Source organism: Monopterus albus, unplaced genomic scaffold (assembly GCF_001952655.1).
Source record: "Monopterus albus unplaced genomic scaffold, M_albus_1.0 scaffold307.1, whole genome shotgun sequence".
Classification (NCBI taxonomy): Eukaryota; Metazoa; Chordata; class Actinopteri; order Synbranchiformes; family Synbranchidae; genus Monopterus; species Monopterus albus.
Window position 1 is genome coordinate 197,485 of NW_018128187.1, and position 19,352 is coordinate 216,836.

Below are 19,352 nucleotides of genomic sequence, written 5' to 3' on the forward strand. Positions count from 1 at the left end.
GCTCATTTATGGAATGACTCCTTCCAAAAAACTCTTTGGCAAAAAACTGCTTCCTTTCTTTTAATTCGCAATAAATAAATAAGGTCCCTGAGAGCTTTGTGAAATATGTTCTACCTTGCTCATTTTATTCCTGAATGGCTTTTCAGTACTGTTGCTTTTCAGAAAAGGAGAGCCACAGAGGAACACAAAGAGCCATGGAGTTACACACTTTGCACATCAGAGACAGAAAAAAAGGGTTAATGAAAAGATAGCTTGTTACCCAATTACATCTCTTTTCTGAATTTAGACATGCAAACAGTGGGTGCATACATTATGTCTGTGAATGTGTGCCTGTAAATGCATCTTAATTCTTGTAAACGTGTATGATTGGCAGCGTGTGTGTCAGCAGGCACGTGTTCGAGTGAACAGAAGCTATTTTGCAGCTGCCTTTGATCAGAGACAACGGTGCTAATCAGATGCCTTTGTCAGAACAGTAAGGAGACAGTGGCGGGAAAGCAAAGACGAGAGAAACTCCAGCTTAAACGTACTACTGGTATCAGTTTCAACACAGAATGTGGCTTGGATAGCACGGTTGTCATGGAAATCACAGCAGGCAGCCCGTGAATGTATGCGTAAGTATGTGTGTACTACACAGGAGGACCAAATATACAATGACGGATGGATACAGTGTGTATGAGTCTCTTGGGTAGCCTGTAGGACACAGTTAGAAGGGAGTTGTGCTGATTAGTTAAGGGACCAGTGGGTCGGAGGGAGAACAATACCAGCCAACTCCCTTCCCTCCTCCCTCTCCTTCATTTCTTCTCTCTCTCTTTCTGACTGTAAGCTGACGTGATGAGGTCAGACAGGGGGACTACCAAGTCTCCAGCACGGCCTCAGGGCACCAGCGTGCTGCCATCAGTGCCGACTCTTCTTAAGGCCGGTGCCAGCCTAGCCAACATGATTTCTGTGTCACTGCTTTCAGCCGAACAACAGCAAGTGGAATATTGAAGTGTCGCTCCAATTAGGAGGCAAAATGCAATAAATAAGAGTCTGTGCATGTGGATGTGTTTGTGTAGGGCTCTGAATTTCTGTCAGTACACTTGTGAATATAAAAAATCTTTCTAATAAAAATTTTTTTGACTAGTCAAATTAGCCATTGGGCTTCACCCACCCCCCCCCCCCTTAAGGATTCAAAGTCCTTTGGGTTGCCTTAGGGAGAGACAAGAGAAAGCGGCACTTCATACAGTATGAAATGAGTCTTGCTTTTACAGCAAGACTTCTTTTATAAGATTAATTAACTGGTCCCTTGAATGTAGACTCCCTTAAGAGCACACATGTCCCTGCCTTTGTGTGTGTTTCACTAGAGCCTGCCAAATGTTGAGAGTGCACCCAATTAGTTAAACAGTCCAGGCCACACATTTGTCTACCTGTGCCGAAAATGGCCTGAGGCTGTGCACCTACATTTACACATTAATTAACCAGCTAGTGCCATTAATTAGTCAGTCAGGAAATTTAAAATCTAGCCATTCAAAGGTAGGCTGCACTGCAGAGGGAAAATTGGAGCTACATGTGCAGACATACAAGCAAATATCCACCATGCATGAACACAGATGCTATATAGTACATTTAATACACACTATTACACATAGAGAGAGGATTTAAGAAATGCATTTATCTCCATTAGTAAAACTGAAGGAAGCCGGATCATAATTGCCAGAACACTTGCAGTTGTGAATAACCTTCTGAAGTACTCCATCTCTTGCTGCAACTGTTTTATTTTCCAAATCACATCTGAAAACGTTTCCTCTCATTCAATATAATAATGATTTACTGCCGTGGTGTGTTAGCATGGTCTTATTGAGCTTATCCGAAGCCTCGTGTATTCTTTTTCCCTGCACTCCTTGTGTTTATATAATATTGATTCTGTTTCATGTTAGGTGCAATTATAAAAAGCTAATAAATTAAATACAGAATTACATGTATACAGCTACAAACTAAAATGGGAAAAATATTTTTGGAAGCCTCAATTTTCAAATTTAGATTCGTGACTGACATTTGGAATCAGATTTTCCAAGATGTTTCTTTAATCTTTACTAGTTCTATAAATATGTTTTTGCAGAGAGGTCTTTGACAACTTAATAACTGAAATGCCTTTGTTTGTCATAAGCAATTACAAAAAGGTACAGAATGAGTGAATTCTTGCCTGAGAAATAACATTAACTGCTTTCATAAAGATTTTAACTATGAACAGAGTTTTCAGTTCGAAACAGCTCCTGGTAGTTCATGGATTAAACAGACAGCAATCATGATTTCAGTTTATCTGCTTTAGTAGCAACAGCTACAATCAGACATTAACTATATCTTAAATATCCCCTGAGCAATACACCAACCTTTTTTACAGCACAAAGCCCATAATACATCCTTAATGAGAATGCCAACATATAGGTTTTCTTGATGGAATGAAAGAGTAATTAGTCCATTTGTTTAGTGTGCTCACTGCCCTATTTCTCCTGTTCTCCTACCATTTATTTCCTCTCTGCACTCATCAATTTCTAGTAGCATTTCAATATTTATGCCCTAGTGCTTCATATTATGACCTTGGAGAAAAGACATCTGTAGCCTCCTTCAGTTCAAGTACTAGCATTCTGATTTTAGAGTGCCTGGGATTAAAGTTGTTTCTCAACTAATGTATACTTAACACACTCTGTGAGGGGGCTGATGAGTCATACCTGTGTGTGTGTGTGTGTGTGCATGTAAGCGTGTATGTGTGCATGTTACCTGTTTGTCTTTGAGAACAGCCTGAGTTCTGTAGAGTAACAGAAGACGAACGTCGCTGTCTCGGAGGCTAAAGTTACTCTCCAGGATCCGCAGCACATCGATCCGAGGCCGCAGGGGTAGCGAGGAGTCACCGCAAAATGGACGCAGCCAAGCCAGGAGGTCATCTGAGGTCACTGAGCTGTCACTGAGGAAGGTGGGTGAGGACAGCAGTCAGGCAGGTGGAGTGAGGCAGATATAAAAGGATGGAGACAGAGAGTTAAGGCATAGAGGTTATTTAAAAAAAAAAAGAGTCTGAAAATGACGTAAGCCTGACACGAAAAAATGTTTATCAAAATAAAATGTTAAGACATTTGACAAGACTGCAACAATGCCACATTTGTATGTAATAAAAATCAGTGTCAACATCCAACTAAATGAATAAATTCTAATAAAAACTTGCTCATTAAACTTACCCAAATGACTTTTGTCTACACACTTCTCGTTATTGCGCTTGTTAGCAAACAAACTAGAACACAAACTCTCAATTTTCAAACAAAAAAAGCCAAAATTTCACTGAACACAGTTTCTCAAACGTTGCTGCTTTTTTTGTCATTTGTGATATTAAAGTGAATATTGTGCAATTCTGATAATGCTGCTGATCACACAACACTGAGCTTAGGGAAGTGTGATGGGCATTGTTTATCTTTTTTCTAATACATTAAATGATTATATAACTGAAGATCAATACTCCTCTAATCAAGATGGCAAAGAAGATGGCATCACTTTGTTAATAACCTCTGTAAAAGTAGACAACTAGGAGCTGTTTGTCTGTTGTTTGTTTGGTTCACAGTCACAAAGAGCAGGGACATTATTATCAAAATGTTATAAAGCCACTAAACTGGTTGCCAGGTGAACAACTTACCTGGATTATATGCATGTGGTTGGGATTGAATCATTATTAACTTAATTAATAAAGGACAGCAATACATTTCCTCAAGAATAACTGGACTTCATTATATTTAGAGGTGTCTCTATATTCTTGTCCTAAATACACGAGAGGTTCAGAATATTAGGAACACCTCTGAGTATAATGTAGTCCAGTACAATACCACCTTTAACTATGACCTCAATTATAAACATATAAATGAATTTATACATTAATGACAATTTCACCAAAAAATAAAACACTTTGAGCTTCATAAACACAAGATATTAAGGTGGAAGTGTTGTCCTGAATCGCATACAGTTGTACCTAATAAAGTGGCCGGTCAGTGTAGTAAAGTGTGCATGATTTGTCTGTGTGTGTGTGTGTGTGTGTGTGTGTGTGAGGAGATCTAGATAACCTACCCACTCTGGACACTGTTGTGAACAGCGGTCACCATGGCCTCCAAGACCCTGAGGGGTTGTGGGTAATTTGTCAGGGCATCTGGGTCGCCACTGGAAAAACAAACCACATCACTACAATCATCTGACTTAATACACTAATTAAGATGAGATTTCAAATTCGAAAGTGTCGAGAGACAACAACTGAGAAAAGAAAAAAAAAATCAAAGCTTGTCTTCTCAGGGACTGTGTTAGTTAAAAAACATGTCTGGCAGCAAATTAATAGTTTGAAGCAAATGCAGCTTTGTAAAAATTAACCATCATGAAATTATTTAAAGTCCTAGAGACATGAAGCAACAGAAAAACATTTGAACCCATCCCCAGTGTTATAAGCTCACAGGCTTTGTAAGCGTGCTAGTAAAATTTAACAGAATATTCTGTAACTTAATCATTTAACATTAATATAAAAAGGTTTTTCTTTTCAAATACGGTGCAAATGAGATGGGTATAATGGCACATAATAGTAGGTGCAGTGAAATGGGTAATATGAGATCTTTCTGCAGCATCATTAGTGTACTTCCTGGTGTGCCCATGGGTTCTGCTGCAATACTGTATGTGTGTGTGTGTGTGTGTGTGTGTGTGTGCGCGCGCGCGCGTGCACTGTATGTTACAAGGGGAGAGATATTTTTCACAAAGACAGAAAGAAAAAGGGTGGTTTCCCCTGACACAACTCTACTTTGATGCTAAGCCTGTGTGCATACATATACAAACATAAACACACTCTCAGTTCAATATACACTCACAAATAGACAACATAGAAATGATCCAGGAAAAGGTAAAAAGACAACACATTTCCTTTATTCCTTTTATACCACTTACATTTTCTCTTCAAAGGCAAACAGACGCAGAAACAAAAGATGGCCATGAGTTTTGAGGTGCTGTATGCCTGCTGCACTAGACTGAAGGCTCTTAGAGAACCAAAAACAAGGACGACTCATTCATACATGCCCAACAAAATGCTTTCAGAAAAACCTGCAACACTCACTGTATACGTACGCAGTCATACATGAATGCATGAAGAGATACTCATATCCAGGAGTGCGACACATTCAAGAGAAAGGAAATCTCCAGTGAATATTGCATGCGCACAATCCTGCATCCAACACACAGAACACACGCACAGCCATGGGCAGAAACTGAGTGTGTGTCAGTGCGAGAGCCGAGTGAGATCTGTAGGGGAACATCTGTATCAGGCTGCATTAATTAGAAGAAGATAATGAATCAGAGAAAGGGGAAAAACGTGTGCATGTGAGAAGGAGTATGCATGTGTGTTTTCATCAGGAATAGTGCCCAGTAGCCTACTCAACTGCAAATGTGTGAGTGTCTGTGCACGTGCACAAGCATTTTCCGGTGCGTTTGTGTGTAAATGCAGGTGCCATATATCTGCACCATGTGCCATTGAGCAGTCATAAAGAAGCAGGAAATGAGGCAGGAATATAATTAAGGTGATTGCGCTCATTTATCAAGCCAATCGGATGGTCCACTGATATCTGGCCCCGTCAGTAAAACCTTGCTCATCAGTTTGTTCAGAATTAACACACATGATTCTTAAAGTTGAATTAACTAACTTCTCCCTCTAATTTTTGACTATTTGACTAGTGAAGTGAGAACCAACGCAAACTCAAGCAGTATCCTCTCCTCTTCTCCCTTCACTCCTCTTTGCCCTGTCTCTGAAATTACGTCATGTGGTCATGACAGCCAGAGCCGGTTGAGGCAGTAGGTAGTGCAGCAGTAATAACCGGAGGAAAGCCACATCCGTGTCCAGTTTTGGTCCACTGGATGCTTCTAATGCTCTCCACCTCCGACATGCCAAACTGATGTTAACCCTGGTTTCGCATGCTTTCTGTACTACAGAGTGCGGCCTCCTGGGTCTAACAGGTCCACTTCCATCTTCGGCTGCACAGGGAACCTCCATGGTTTGTCTTTGAAATGAGGCATACTGGTTTGAAGAATGCATCGTATAACCTCAGATAAGAGGGGCGTGGAAGAAATGCGGTGCAGATTTCAACAACAGTGGCCACAGGGGGAAAGAAATAAGGTTTGAAGACAACAGAGTGGGGTGGGGTGGGGGGGATTAGTATAACAGGAACACAACACTTCTAGACAATTTTTTAATTGATTTATCCGAATTTGCGCTCAATCTTATTTGATGCAGCTTTAAGGCTTAAAGGGCAAACATATTAAACACGACTCTAAAAATAAGCCTTGTATTATGTCTGTGAATATGTTAAACACAAGCAACATACTAACTGCTAATACAAGCATGTAACATGGTCCCAAACTCTAGCAGCTCTGCACATATGTCGGGGTGAATCACCTCTCCCACCAATAAAAAGCTGTAAGCCCAACTCCCACAGGCTGCCACTGTAGATTCTGTTCAGCACTACAGTTTATTTTCAGATAACAAGTTCAGGAGGTAGGTGGGGTGCTTGGGTAGTCTTCAATACTTTAGAACATACATCATTGAGCCTGCTTTTGGGGACGACATAGATGCTTCTGTTAATCCGAGCTGTTTTGAAAATACACATTTTATACAAAAGACATGCACTAACCTGACAACTAGATTGTCTTTATGTTTGACACAGCGGGTGGTGTCTTTGCTAGCACATGCTGCACAAGCCTACAGCTGTGTCATTTTCCTCAACACTGTCCTATTATTAACTGATTTCTGAACAACTCGGGGCTTACAGGGGGCCTACCAGAGCGCAACACCAGCCACTGTATAATTTATAATGCAGTGAAAACAACAGCAATATCCACAAAAATGTACGGTAGCTGCTCAGGCAGGTGTAGAATTTAAAGTGTTCTGACGTGTGGAGAAGGAGATGTTGTGATTTCAACTAGGTAATGGTGCAAAATTTGATGGTGCTAACCTAATTGCCTCCTGGCTCCAGCTCTATGACTAGGACACATGACTCTTGGCAATAAATATACCTGAGTGCAGCCACTACTCTCTCCACTGCATCATGAAGCACAGCTTTGACAGACAGGCCCAGGGGTCCGACGGCCACATGCAGAAGCCCTCCAATGCGCTCCAGAGGCTGCCCATCAGTTGCCATGGTGACTGCAAGCTCACGTACTTTTGACCTCTCAGATCGGGACAAATCATAAAGTTGTCCGTAACCCTGAAGCTGTTCCTGGAACAGAGGAGCAAAGCAGAGACAAAAATAAAAGTAGGTACAAGGTGAAAGACTAATTTACAATCCACACAGTTTCCAGGCTTGGAAAATATATATATATACACAGTATGTATATCCAAGACATAAACAACAATATAAGATGGCAGATGAAGAACAAGCAAGTAAGGGAAAGAAGTAAAAGTGTTTAGAGGAACCGAAAAAAACAAAAGGGCAGAGTGAAAGAAGTGCAGTGTGGTGAAGGAAGTAGTAAGCTTAATGAGTGAAGTTTGTTGGCGAGCGCTTGGTTCTCTATAGGTATTAACCCAGAGGGCGATACTGGCCTGAACCCACTCACCCCTCTCTGCTGTCTTGCTCTCCTTTGCTTGTTTTTCTCTCATCCAATAAAAAGGGCTGAGAACCTAAACCTAGAAATGGTATTTGGTTGTGTGTATGCGTGTGTCAGTCAGTCTGTGTTTAAATAGATATGTGAATATTTAAGGGGGGAAAAAAACACTGTAATTGTTATATGTAATGTTTCTTTATCCTAAAAATCTAAGCACATAATTTAACATTAAAATATATGGACATATGTGAGCCCTATGTCAGGGCTGGCTGACAGAGGCAACTCCACATTTAATGGATAAAACGCACATCCACATTAAATGGAGATGTGCTAATTGAGGCAACATTGTCTTATTCTTTATAGCTAATGATCTCTTCATCTAGGTTCTCTGTGTAAGTATTCAGACATAGACGTTCCTGGCATTATGCCAAGAATAATCAGACTCCAACAAGGGTGCCAATTGTCCTCTCTCCTGTTTGTAATATTCTTACACAGGATATTGATATTCATATATGATATTCATTCATATATTAATAATATATTTATAAGCAGGAGGGGAAAGCAAAATTCAAGCAGCTCTGTCCACACTTGTGCCACAACAACCCAGCCAAGGAGACACTTGAATATTGTTGGATGGAAGGATACTAATGGCAGTAATAGTGCATGCTACCATTAAGACTAATTATCACAGGCACTGCTTTCATACCCCCACCACTGTAATTCATAATATCAAAGGAACACTGAAAGATTTTAATACTACTGGCTGACAGTCTTACCACTATTCTTTGCAGGTGTTGAATAACAGTATAGCCAAACAAGGCTTCTTGTATCTACTGTATCTTTCTTTAGCTACCTCCTTTTTCCTGGTTCTCATATGCTTTTTATATATCTTCAGCAATACAATCACCCAGTTGCACCAGTAGAAGGTACAAATCACACTGTAGTGTGACTGTGACTTTGTGACCCGAACCTCTGCCTTGTGAAGCTTATATCTTCCTCTCTATTACAGAGTATATTCACATTTAAAAGATAAAACAGGTGCTAAATATTATTAACTTAATGTGGGGGTCACAAATGACCCATTTTCAAGGGTGTTTCATGGTTGCATTGAAACACTTCACTCATCAAATCAACCTCCTCTCTCTCTACCACTATGTTCATTTTGCGTATACATACACACATCCAGTCAGCCACAGGGAGGTGAGAGTGGGGTAAATCAGTGTGACTTTTCTTAATAAGATAGTGTACATACTGTATATATGACCATACGGCATGGCTCATTTGAAACAACAGGCCATAGATCTACATTAATTTACCCTTGAATGGTCCACATAAGGTTGTGAAGAGCTTAGAACCACCCCAGAAATACACAACACACACACACACACACACACACACACACACACACACACACACAGGCCCAAAGTCTATACAGGCATAAACAGTATGTCCAAATGAAGGTGACCGCACAGACAGACAAAAGAACAGGATATCAGAGTGTGTGCAGGACGTCATAATTATTCATGTGTCCCTTGTAGACAATTACAAAGTTTTATCCAAACAAAAATTCTGCTCGTTTAGTAGTTAAAAATTTATTGTAATTTCTTACATGGTCTTTGAATAAATACACTTCAAAAAGTACAGAGAATCATCTAGTTCATCCAGCTAATGAAGATGGAATGAAATTTAAATTGAATGTTTATGGTGAGGAAGCACATAGTCATCCATATTTCTTATTTTTGCAGCATGCAAATTCCTTGAGCTTCCTACACAAAGCCATCAGATTTAGCTGCATATTTTACATCACAATCTAGATTGAGAGCTTGAGCTGATCGCTTAACACAGTGTATGCTACAGCACGTCTGAGAAGTGCCACAGCAAATGATCTTGGTATCTATGTCCACATTACTTGACATTTACAGTACATTGAATAACAGGTGAAATTGACTGAACTTTGGGAGCTCTATAAACTTTTTAACATCATTTGCCACTCTTAAAAAGTAAACCGGACTAAGTGTCTAGCAGATGAGGCCTACCTGCTGGCTGTCTTTGAGTGACAAAATGAAGGGATGGTTCAGAGTGTCCAGGTGGGCCTGTGATTGCTGCAGGTGCGCTAGAGCCTCATTGAAAGTCATCCCTGCTGGGTCTGTCCCCTCCTGCCCTCTGCCACCACCGCCTTCTCTCTTCTTGCTCTTTTCGCCCAGCTGGCGCAGGGCTTTGGTGGCTCGCTTTATCACCTCCGACCTTGCTTGGATGCTCAGCTGGAGAAGGGACAAGATGGACAGACAGAAAAGAATGAAAAGGAGGATGCACAGGAAAATTCAAACAAGATGATGAGGAGGAGCAGGTATAACCCCATATTTCTGCACTAAAATCGTCATGAATATGAGTAGCATGTGTGTATGTGTGATGAGAAATTGTAGCTGCCAGCCTGGTGTAACTGATTCTCTTCAGTGAGAGCAGGTTAACCATTCATGAGGAAAAGAGAGGGCCTTTGGCTGTATGGGGTTTTACTCTCTTTCATGGATGCACACAGGTGCTCCCCCCCCCCAGACACAGACACATATTCACACCAAGACATTCAAAACCTATCCAACTTCACAACTCCAGCTACCTCAGCCACACACTCAGACACATGCTACTCATACTTCTGTGCATCTTCACTCAGACTGATGACACTTTTCTCTGCCAGAACAGAATGATCGCTCAAATACAGATTCCTGGCAAAGCTGTACAATTTCTTTGAAAGCTGAGTTTGTAAATGCATGCGTGTGCGTGTGTATGTAGTCTGCTGTCTTATGTATGAGCGGGTCTCTCATCTACAGAACTAGATATGGGCATTCACAGCCAACGTCAGTTAAAGCCTTGGGCAAGGTTTGAAAGCAGGTTGGAGGTCATGGAAGGGAGGATGTTTCTACTAAAAAGGATCAATGCTTTAGAAGGGGGGAAAAATGCCAACACTTCCTGTTTCACTTCGATAAATCCAGTAGGAGGAGAGACAACTCCCTGCCATCCATCTTGCCCCTTGGCCTTGTGGGAAATTGATCAATCTATTGTGGGAGGCAGCAACGGTGTAAAAGGTCAGATGTGCTTGTTGGAGGGTTCAAAAAAAAGGGAAGAGAAGAAGAGTGAGGGGAGAGGGAGCAGGCAGTGTGTTCCTGAGAGGTAATCTGCATGTTAAAAAGCACAGCGGGAAAGCAGTGTCTGCTGGGAATTGGTGTTTAATTGGCTCTGAAGTGGAGAGAGATCAATTAACTCTCTCAGAGTTTCAGGGTAAGAGAGGGGGCATAAGACAAAAATGGAAGAAAATGGAAGGTCTGGAGAGGTGGGGTGGCATGGTGCCAGTATTAAAATAATAATAATAAAAAAAAAACAGCGGGCTACTATTGATAAGGTGAGCCGAGGCACTTTAAGTCCTCTGCAGGACAATTTTTCAGAGTGCTGTAATTATGTGGCTGACATTTCTCAGCAATTTTATAATTTCTTTTATAAATCATGACTGGTATATGCTTTGAGGCAAATGTGGATGTGAACAGAATAATATATTTAAAATTAGGAAAGACATTCCAAAAACTGAGCCAGAAGCATAAGAAACGACCGGCTAGAAAATAAAGCACACAGAGTGAGGAATATGACAGTTTGATGTAGTGATTGAAAATCCCCACTATCCTTCTTTTTAAACTATATGAATCCTGTCTGGGTGGCTGCCTGGTACAGACAACCTTCTGTGCTGCAACTACAAACTGTCGAACTGCCCAACTCCCACCAGTTCTGTTTGGAAATATAGCCTCCTTCTCACTGTACTGTATCATACTACTCTTTGCTGTTTTTTGTCTGGCATACACTAATCCATATGGAAAAAAAACTAAACAACACAGTTCTTTGGCAGAGTTCAGGCTTACATGTTTGGTAGAATCAGGCGAGAAGGTGATACTATCCAGGAAGTAGACAGCGTCAGTAGGGACCAGCCTGTCCAGGTATTTGGCACAGGTATCGTAAGCATGGAGGTAGTCTTGGTCACTCTGTGGGGCTCTTTTTAACAGTTGGAGGTCTCCTTTCCAGAAAAGTTTCTGCAGCCAAACTGCATGGACTGCACTGGGGGAGATTGTTGCCCCTCCCCCACCTGGCACAGGCAGCCGATCGGCGAGTTTGGAGACGGACAGTACGTTCTGACTGGTCAGAACTGGTTGTAGAATGGACAGCGGATCCAAGGATTCATCAGTTAGCTTTCTGTAGTCTAAGCCTGAAATAAAAACACTTTTGTTAAGCATGAAGTGCATCCTAACATATGCATATGTTTTTAACGCTAAACGCTTTGCACCAGTATTGGGGAGCAGTGAACTGCATGTCATTAAACTAGTTGTCTGACTACCTTCTGCAATTGCTTGGATGTACAGTAGTATTATATTTTCTTTCTAAGTAGCTTTAAAACCAAACTAGATTTCTCGCTAGGGTAGCTTTGGGGAAGGGAAATTACTAAAAAAGATCAACAATGTAATATTGCCGGGATGGCAGGCTAGATTTTATGTTTATCTTTACCTTGTGGTGGAAAAAAACATTCTTGATCATGCCACATAATACATTTTAGACCTATTTTTTAGATTGCAGAGACATGAACACAAGTGTTAGCATAGATATTTACTTGCATATAGCCAAGGCAGAATATAATATAATAGCAGCATTGTGTGAGAGACCTGTCATTGTAATCATTACAGCATATCCAACACTTTAAATTACAAGACAGGCCCACGTGAAGGCACTGTACAGCTCATACTATACTACCATATATACAGGCAGCACTTCTTCTCTAGGATAATAATAGTGATTTGAAATGCACAGGATGTTCAATATTCCATTACATGTATGTGTCAGAAAAGCATAGAGAGAATTGCAAAAGAGAGACTGAAAGGATGATATGAACAACAAAGATCGTGTGACCTGTGTGTGAAAGTCTTTGTGTACATACAAAGGGTATACAGTTTGTCGGTCCATCTGTCTGCGTGCATCACATCTCCTGCCACTGGAGTGCTGTGTGTGCGTGTATGTGGGAGAGAGCTGGTGGCGTGACTCTTGGTCACAAGCAATTTCTGACAGACACATTACTGTGGCAACACCACAGCATGTCTGGGCTTTAAATATTTAACATCGGTCTGCCTGTGGGGAGGACTCTATCCATGTTGCTTGGAACCCCTCATACACACACACTCTCAGTATTTTCAGACAGTAGTACACATGTACACTGTCTCTTGCCTTCCCCACAAACTCCACTCTCTCTGCTTCTGTCTCTCCCACACCCAAGCAGTATCTCATCCCCTTCCTCATGAGAGACCTATCAGACAGTCACCTGGTACTGTGTCTGCAACTGTGATGAACATTGGACACACACCACCTGCCTCCATCAGCTGTGCGCCTGTGTGCCACTGTAAGTGGGCCTGTGTGTGTTAGCTTGCATGTGCTTTTTTAAGACTGCAAATACATAATAATTCTGGGTGTGTTTGTATCTCAGAATTTAATAGTGTAGAAAATTGGTGGTCCTGGAGACACCGCAACAGCCTGTTTGTCGATTCTGCAACATAAGTGTGAAAGTGTGGGTTACTTTTCAACACTGCGTGATTAGTGTACTGCAGAGAGTGTGAGCTTGTAAGTGTTAATGTCACAAACTCTGTATATGTGCCAGTCAATGAGTGTGCATGCGTATGTACATTGTGTGAGTGTTAATGTGTATCTGTTAGCATTTGTGTTGCTGTAGCCGTGCAGTTGTTAGTTTGCTAAATCCCTCTTCAGAACAGCAAATATTCAATTGCAGCTTTGCTAAAATAACTTGGCGCAGCTTTGAATTTCTCCACATGACTACCGTGCATGTGGCACAGTTCCATGAGACTCGGTATTTAAAAAGTTTGGAGGGTGGTCAACTAACTTACTACTTGATGTAGCCACCAAGCTTTATTTCCAAGGTGTAATAAAACATAACTAATAACATCAGTTTGTGTGGTTTCAGGTCATGTTCAAAGAAAGCCTTGTTCACAACTACCATATCCACTGTAGTATTTCCCCCATGATGCTAGCAAAAGTTACCAAAAATGAAAAGTCAGGTCAGGTTTTATCTGTACAGTATAGCCCAGTATCACACATCACAGGTTTCCCACAAGGGGCTTGCTTTTTTCTACTGCTTTCTGAAATAAATATTTCAAAAACTTGAGATATAACAGTATTGTATTGTAAACTGCATGAGTGTGATACAAAAAGCAGCAGTAACTAAAGACTGGGGGGTTTAGCAACAGTTGCAGTGATGTCACACAGTCACTGTGTACGAGTCAAAATAAAATGTAGTAGTGGAAGTTTTTGCTTCAAGTGTGTTTCAGTAAATCTGTGTAAAAATGCAGTCTTCATGTGGATGACTCAAAGGTGTAAGTGATTTGTGTATGTGTGTGTATGTGAACAGAGACATGTGTCACCAGTAAAAGCTGTGCCGTTCTAAACAGCAGGAGGAGGAAGTGAGGCGTGAAAACAGCTGACACCTGGCTGACCTTTACTGAACCGCACCGAGAAGTGACACAACTTTCACCCATACACAACAAAGTTTGAGCACTCTAGCTGGAGCACTGAACCGGTGAATACTGCAACCTGGACATAATGTCCTTGGCGAAGGCGCAGCCACGGAAATAAGAATGAAAACAGCTAATGCAGAGGTGCATCGGTTTCCTTGTTGTTTATAAGCAAATGTAAATGTGTCTTTCAACCCTGTTACTTTTCAATTTTGGAAACCTCTACATGATAGCCAGTGGAGAAACAGATGAACAAGGTCAAAAGACAAGGTGTAATACAGTAGAGATGAGAGACATATAAGCTGACACAAAAAAGGTTTGCATTTTCATAAATAAAAAAAAAAATAATTGCATTTGCACTGAACTGGTGCAATGCTGCTACCTGGACATGATATCCTAGGAGAAGGCAGAGCCAAATAGATTTGACATACTGATTTCATTAACTTGCTGTTTTATTACTGCTGTATTCAGCACTGACTGAATCAGATGTTAGATGCAAACTGCATCCATTAGTTAGGATTACATTGTTATTACATTATACCTTGCGTCTTTTGTCCTTCCTGTAAACCACAATCTACTTATGCAGATGTAGCACCATCTGCATTAGAATGAAGGAGAAATGAAAACAAAACTGTTTCTCACCACTAGCAACAGCTCGAAGCTTTTTGAGCAATTTGACATGGGAGTCTGGCTTGATGATGGCGGTGACATAAGGTTCACAGCCTGCAGCGTCTAGTAAGGTGTAGTAGTAGAACAGGCGGCCCAGGTCGGTTCCCTCCACAGTGGGCAGGACATACTTGGTCATGTGACTGTAGAAGGCCTGAGGGTTACACTTCAAAATGTCAAACAGACCAAGGGACTCACTCCGGGATTCAATATCCTTGGTGGAAAGCCTGGAAGAGGAGAAGGAAGGAAAGGAAGAGGAATACAAGAAAAAAACAACAGGGGGTAATTTAATGTATTTGACAATTTCACATGTAACAATCCTTAAGGTTCTCATACCAATAAATACACACAACAATAATACTGCCTATTCCAAGTACAACCCTTTTTTATCTGTTGCTGTGAACACTTGCTATGAGACTTTGTACATCTTCACGCCATAAAATATACTTTGGTTTAAAGTTTCTGGCATCAGTTAAGTTGTTTGAGAGAAAAAAAAAAAACTAAACACAAAAGATCTAAGTTGTTCACATACAGTACAGTAAACATCAATATCCACCATGTCTGAAAAAGATAAGACAATACTGACAGACACCCTAATTCCATTACCAGAAAAATCAAAGGATGAAGACAACCAGCACTGGAGGCTGTTTGGTTGCAAGAAAGTAATATCTGAAAACAGCTGTGCAAAAAAAAAAGCATCGCAATCTGCAGACTTATCACCAAAGATACAGTCCCTGAAAAAAAAGGAGAGGATTTCATAGACTGCTACTGAGCATACATTTTAGAAATTTGTCAGCTCTGACATAAAAAAGACAAAACGAAGAAGGACTGTGAAAAAAGGACAACAGAGAGAGACAGAAATGAAGTGAGGCAGTGAGAGCAGACACACACACACACACACACTGAGTTCACAGTTGCATACAAACTTGTGTAGTGCTTTGTTTTTCTAAAATGTTTTGCCACAGAAGAAAAAATCAACAGCAGCAGGTGGTCTGAGGAATAAGAGGCCAAGTGAAAAGAGCACAGGGAAAACATAAGAGAAAGAAGAAGTGGAAGAAAAAAGGAAAGACAAAGAATGAAAAGGCAAAGGCGAAGGAAAGCTATTTGCCTGCAGCCGCCGAGGGGCTCCTGAGCAATCTGTGGCGGTCTGCGAGTGTGTTAGCATGAGTGCAAATCTGTTCATCTGTCAGGACAGAACATCATCAAAGAGGACAGCGTTTCCTCTGGGCTCTCCATCAGAACAAGCCAAGAGGCTTTCACTAATAAAAAAAAAAAGAAAAAATAGAGAGAGTGGCAGCAGTGGGGCAACAGACAATACGTTCGATAATGTGAGTAGCACTAATCACCCTCACAACAGGGGCTTTAATAAGGCTGGAGTCAATGGAACAACTAGCTCTGAGTAAAGACTGAGTCACTTTCCCTCTTGTCTTTTTCCTAAGTGCACTCACACAATGGCAGCGTGAGGCTCCAGGCAAAGGCTGATGTTTCACTTTTTAATCGCATTAGCTCCAAAGTGACCAAAACCGCAAGATAACAACTGCCAAGAGACACATCAGCTTGCCCAGCCAGGTAGGACTGTTTGAGGGTTGTTAGCAGCTGTTAGAACATGGACCAGGTCGCATATTTCCGTCCGAACCTGACCGTGCCTGAGCGTGTGCTGTCCAAACCCAACAAGCTCATAGTATATAATGTCCAAACCTGACCCAAGCCTGTCCCTTGGATACCAAGGGGTCTCGTCAGGATCAGATTTGAGTATCCACACTAGCAGTTGCACACAGCCAGGTACAGTATGCACACACCTGTGGCTGCTGCATTGTGCCCAGTGCCAGTTCAGTTGAGTGTGTTACTGAAGTTCTTTAAAGCCAGGTTATCATCTCCTCTGTCTTTCGTCTCTATCCGCTGACAAAGACGTTTAGTGCCTCTCTCTGTTCAGACTGTGAGCACCTCCTCTCTTCTGTCTCCGTGGCTTTTAGTATCTCTTTGTTCAGCATCTGTGTCCGTGACAGTTTTATTACTAGTCTACTGCACGCTTGCTTTGCTACTCGCTTGGTGATATTTCCCTCTATACACAACGCGGTATTCACACTCTATCTCCGTTGTGTTCATGTGGCTGTAATATCAAGAGCTTAGCATCATAGTCTTTCCTTGTTCATTGTTAAAAAGCTGAATCAAGGAACCGATTTAATCTAGTTGAGTATTCCTCATTCTCCATGCTGTTCCTCTCCTCTCCCTCCCCACCCCCCCAAACCTACATTACCATATTCTGTTTGTTGTTTCTTCCACCACATCCAAACACAAAAAAAACTTAATATTCTTAAATTCAGTGGCACATTTAATTACCTTACTAATCAGACAGCAAGAATGAAACTTTAACGAGAGCTTTGGCGGAGCAGTGATCATTATTCCGCACATCATTGTTTATCAAGCAAAGTGACAGGCTGTAAAAAAGGGAAGACGCTGTCATTTTTTTTTACTGCTAATTTGTTTATAAATTACTGCCCAGCAGGGGGTTGTAAAAGTGTGTTTCTACTGTCGAGTTCAGAAAAGGACAACAGCACACAGATATTTTCTTCTCAAGAGGATAGTGAGAGGCATGTACGCACAATTGGAAAACCAGTTAACACACACTTTATCCAGGCAAAGAATCATAAAATACATGGCAGTGTGTGTCTAAGGTGTGGAATTCAGGCCCACATTTACAAAAATATACATTTAAATCTTAACATTGTTGACTACAACTATGCATAGTTAATTATGTGCAACTGTAATTACACAAAAAATATTCAATCATTCACCTGTAATAACTAATGGGTTTTTTGGCCATTTGGGGGAAGAGCAAAGAAGCTGTGGACACAAAAATGACATACTGTATTAGCCTTTTAAATCAGTATGGTGCACTATGGAACAAGATTAGAATTTATTTGGAGTTATTTTTTTCTGCTCACCTGATTGAATAAAGTCCAAAATTCACTCTCCTTTTAGTTCAGTTTTAGCCTCCACTAACTCCTGAGGAAGATTTCTGGCTCATTAACTTCACCCACGTCTGTCTGCTATTTGGTGCCGGGCATGTAGCGTACAGTGCATTTATCTGAGCATTTTTTATTGAGATCAGCTGTCTGCTGCACTAGAAACTGTTAATGAGAGTGATAGTGAATTAAAGCAAAGTGACAGGCTGTAAAAAAGGGAAGACACTGTCAAGCTGAAGAGAAAGTGCAGAGCTGTCCATGGGTTTGTCACTACTACCAACAACTATAGCCCTGTGATCATTAATTTAAAAAAAATTATTAGTAATGCTATCACTGCCAAAACCACATACAGTAAAAACAAGCTTTCAAATCCTCTGTTGACAAGTCCTACAGCCCCACCAATAACTTTTTTATTTGTGTTCTATTTCAGGCAAGAAATGGATTTTTGTATGGAACAATATACACACTGACCGACCACTTTATTAGTGTACACCTTCACAATTGTATGCAAAATTACACTAAATATATTAATAATTTGAATTTTGACTAGTGTGCATTGATTTACAACAACAGAGATCATTGGCGAAATGTAAATATAGATATCTGGAATTCTGCTGAACGCAATCACCCATAGAAATGAATGGAAAGGGCTGGGTTTTTTACACATTCCAGTCTGAACATCCAGGTCGTAGTCATGCTCAGGGTCCTCTGAACAGCAGAACCAACAAAGGTAGCGCAGAGATCATTGGCGAAATGTAAATATTGATATCTGGAATTCTGCTGAACGCAATCACCCATAGAAATGAATGGAAAGGGCTGGGTTTTTTACACATTCCAGTCTGAACATCCAGGTCATAGTCATGCTCGGGGCCCTCTGAACAGCAGAACCAACAAAGGCAGCAGGACACAGAACGTACTCTACTTAACCTGTGCGCAAAAACACCACGATCCACACTCAACGCTACCAATGTGCTTTTTTATTCTAGTCAAGAATGCTCATCAGCCTGCTAAGCACACTCAAACACAGTAATAGAAATGCTTGCATTTAACTTCAGAGAAACATTTGAGATAATAAACGTAGTATGATGCAAACAACAGCATGACAGCTAAACAGCTAGTAGCATCTTCATGCATATGTCCAGAAGAAGACTCTCATTTGGAAAAATGATCCGATACTGAATATTCAACAAGAAATTCCTAATTTTGATTAAGAAAAGCCTAAATACTCAAAGGTCAAGTGAAGAACAAAGCTATTAAACAAAACAGCTCAGGAGAAACTGCAGGGGGAATTCCTCTGTGGCATGGCGACTGCAATTCACAATATACAATAGACAGCAAATTTAAAATGGATAAATTAATTCTGTGGTCAGAACGAGCCTTTTCCAACCACGGCTTTTATCAAGGGTTACACCTCTCTGTTTTAGACATGATCTTTCTACATTGTCAAGTCTTTGAACAAATTCTACAACTATTAAAATGCCTCCAAGAGGGAAAAGAGCTAATAAACCAGAAGCGAGCGAGGATGTTGAGGCTGAAGAAGATTCTATTTCAGCGGCGCAAGTAGCTGAGATGTTGAATCAGCAGAAGCTGATGT

General features: G+C 40.9%; 1 protein-coding gene across 1 annotated transcript in view; it reads right to left on the bottom strand.

Annotated features, from left to right (window-relative positions):
* nbas (NBAS subunit of NRZ tethering complex) overlaps positions 1–19,352 on the bottom strand; it is a 143,625-nt gene that overhangs the window by 33,235 nt on the left and 91,038 nt on the right. Inside the window, exons 44-49 of the mRNA XM_020623650.1 lie at positions 14,769–15,019; positions 11,484–11,824; positions 9,618–9,842; positions 7,054–7,256; positions 4,084–4,173; positions 2,758–2,941 (exon numbers count right to left, since the gene is read on the bottom strand). Of these exons, the coding sequence (XP_020479306.1) occupies positions 2,758–2,941; positions 4,084–4,173; positions 7,054–7,256; positions 9,618–9,842; positions 11,484–11,824; positions 14,769–15,019 (1,294 nt within the window). The remainder of the gene's footprint in view (positions 1–2,757; positions 2,942–4,083; positions 4,174–7,053; positions 7,257–9,617; positions 9,843–11,483; positions 11,825–14,768; positions 15,020–19,352) is intronic.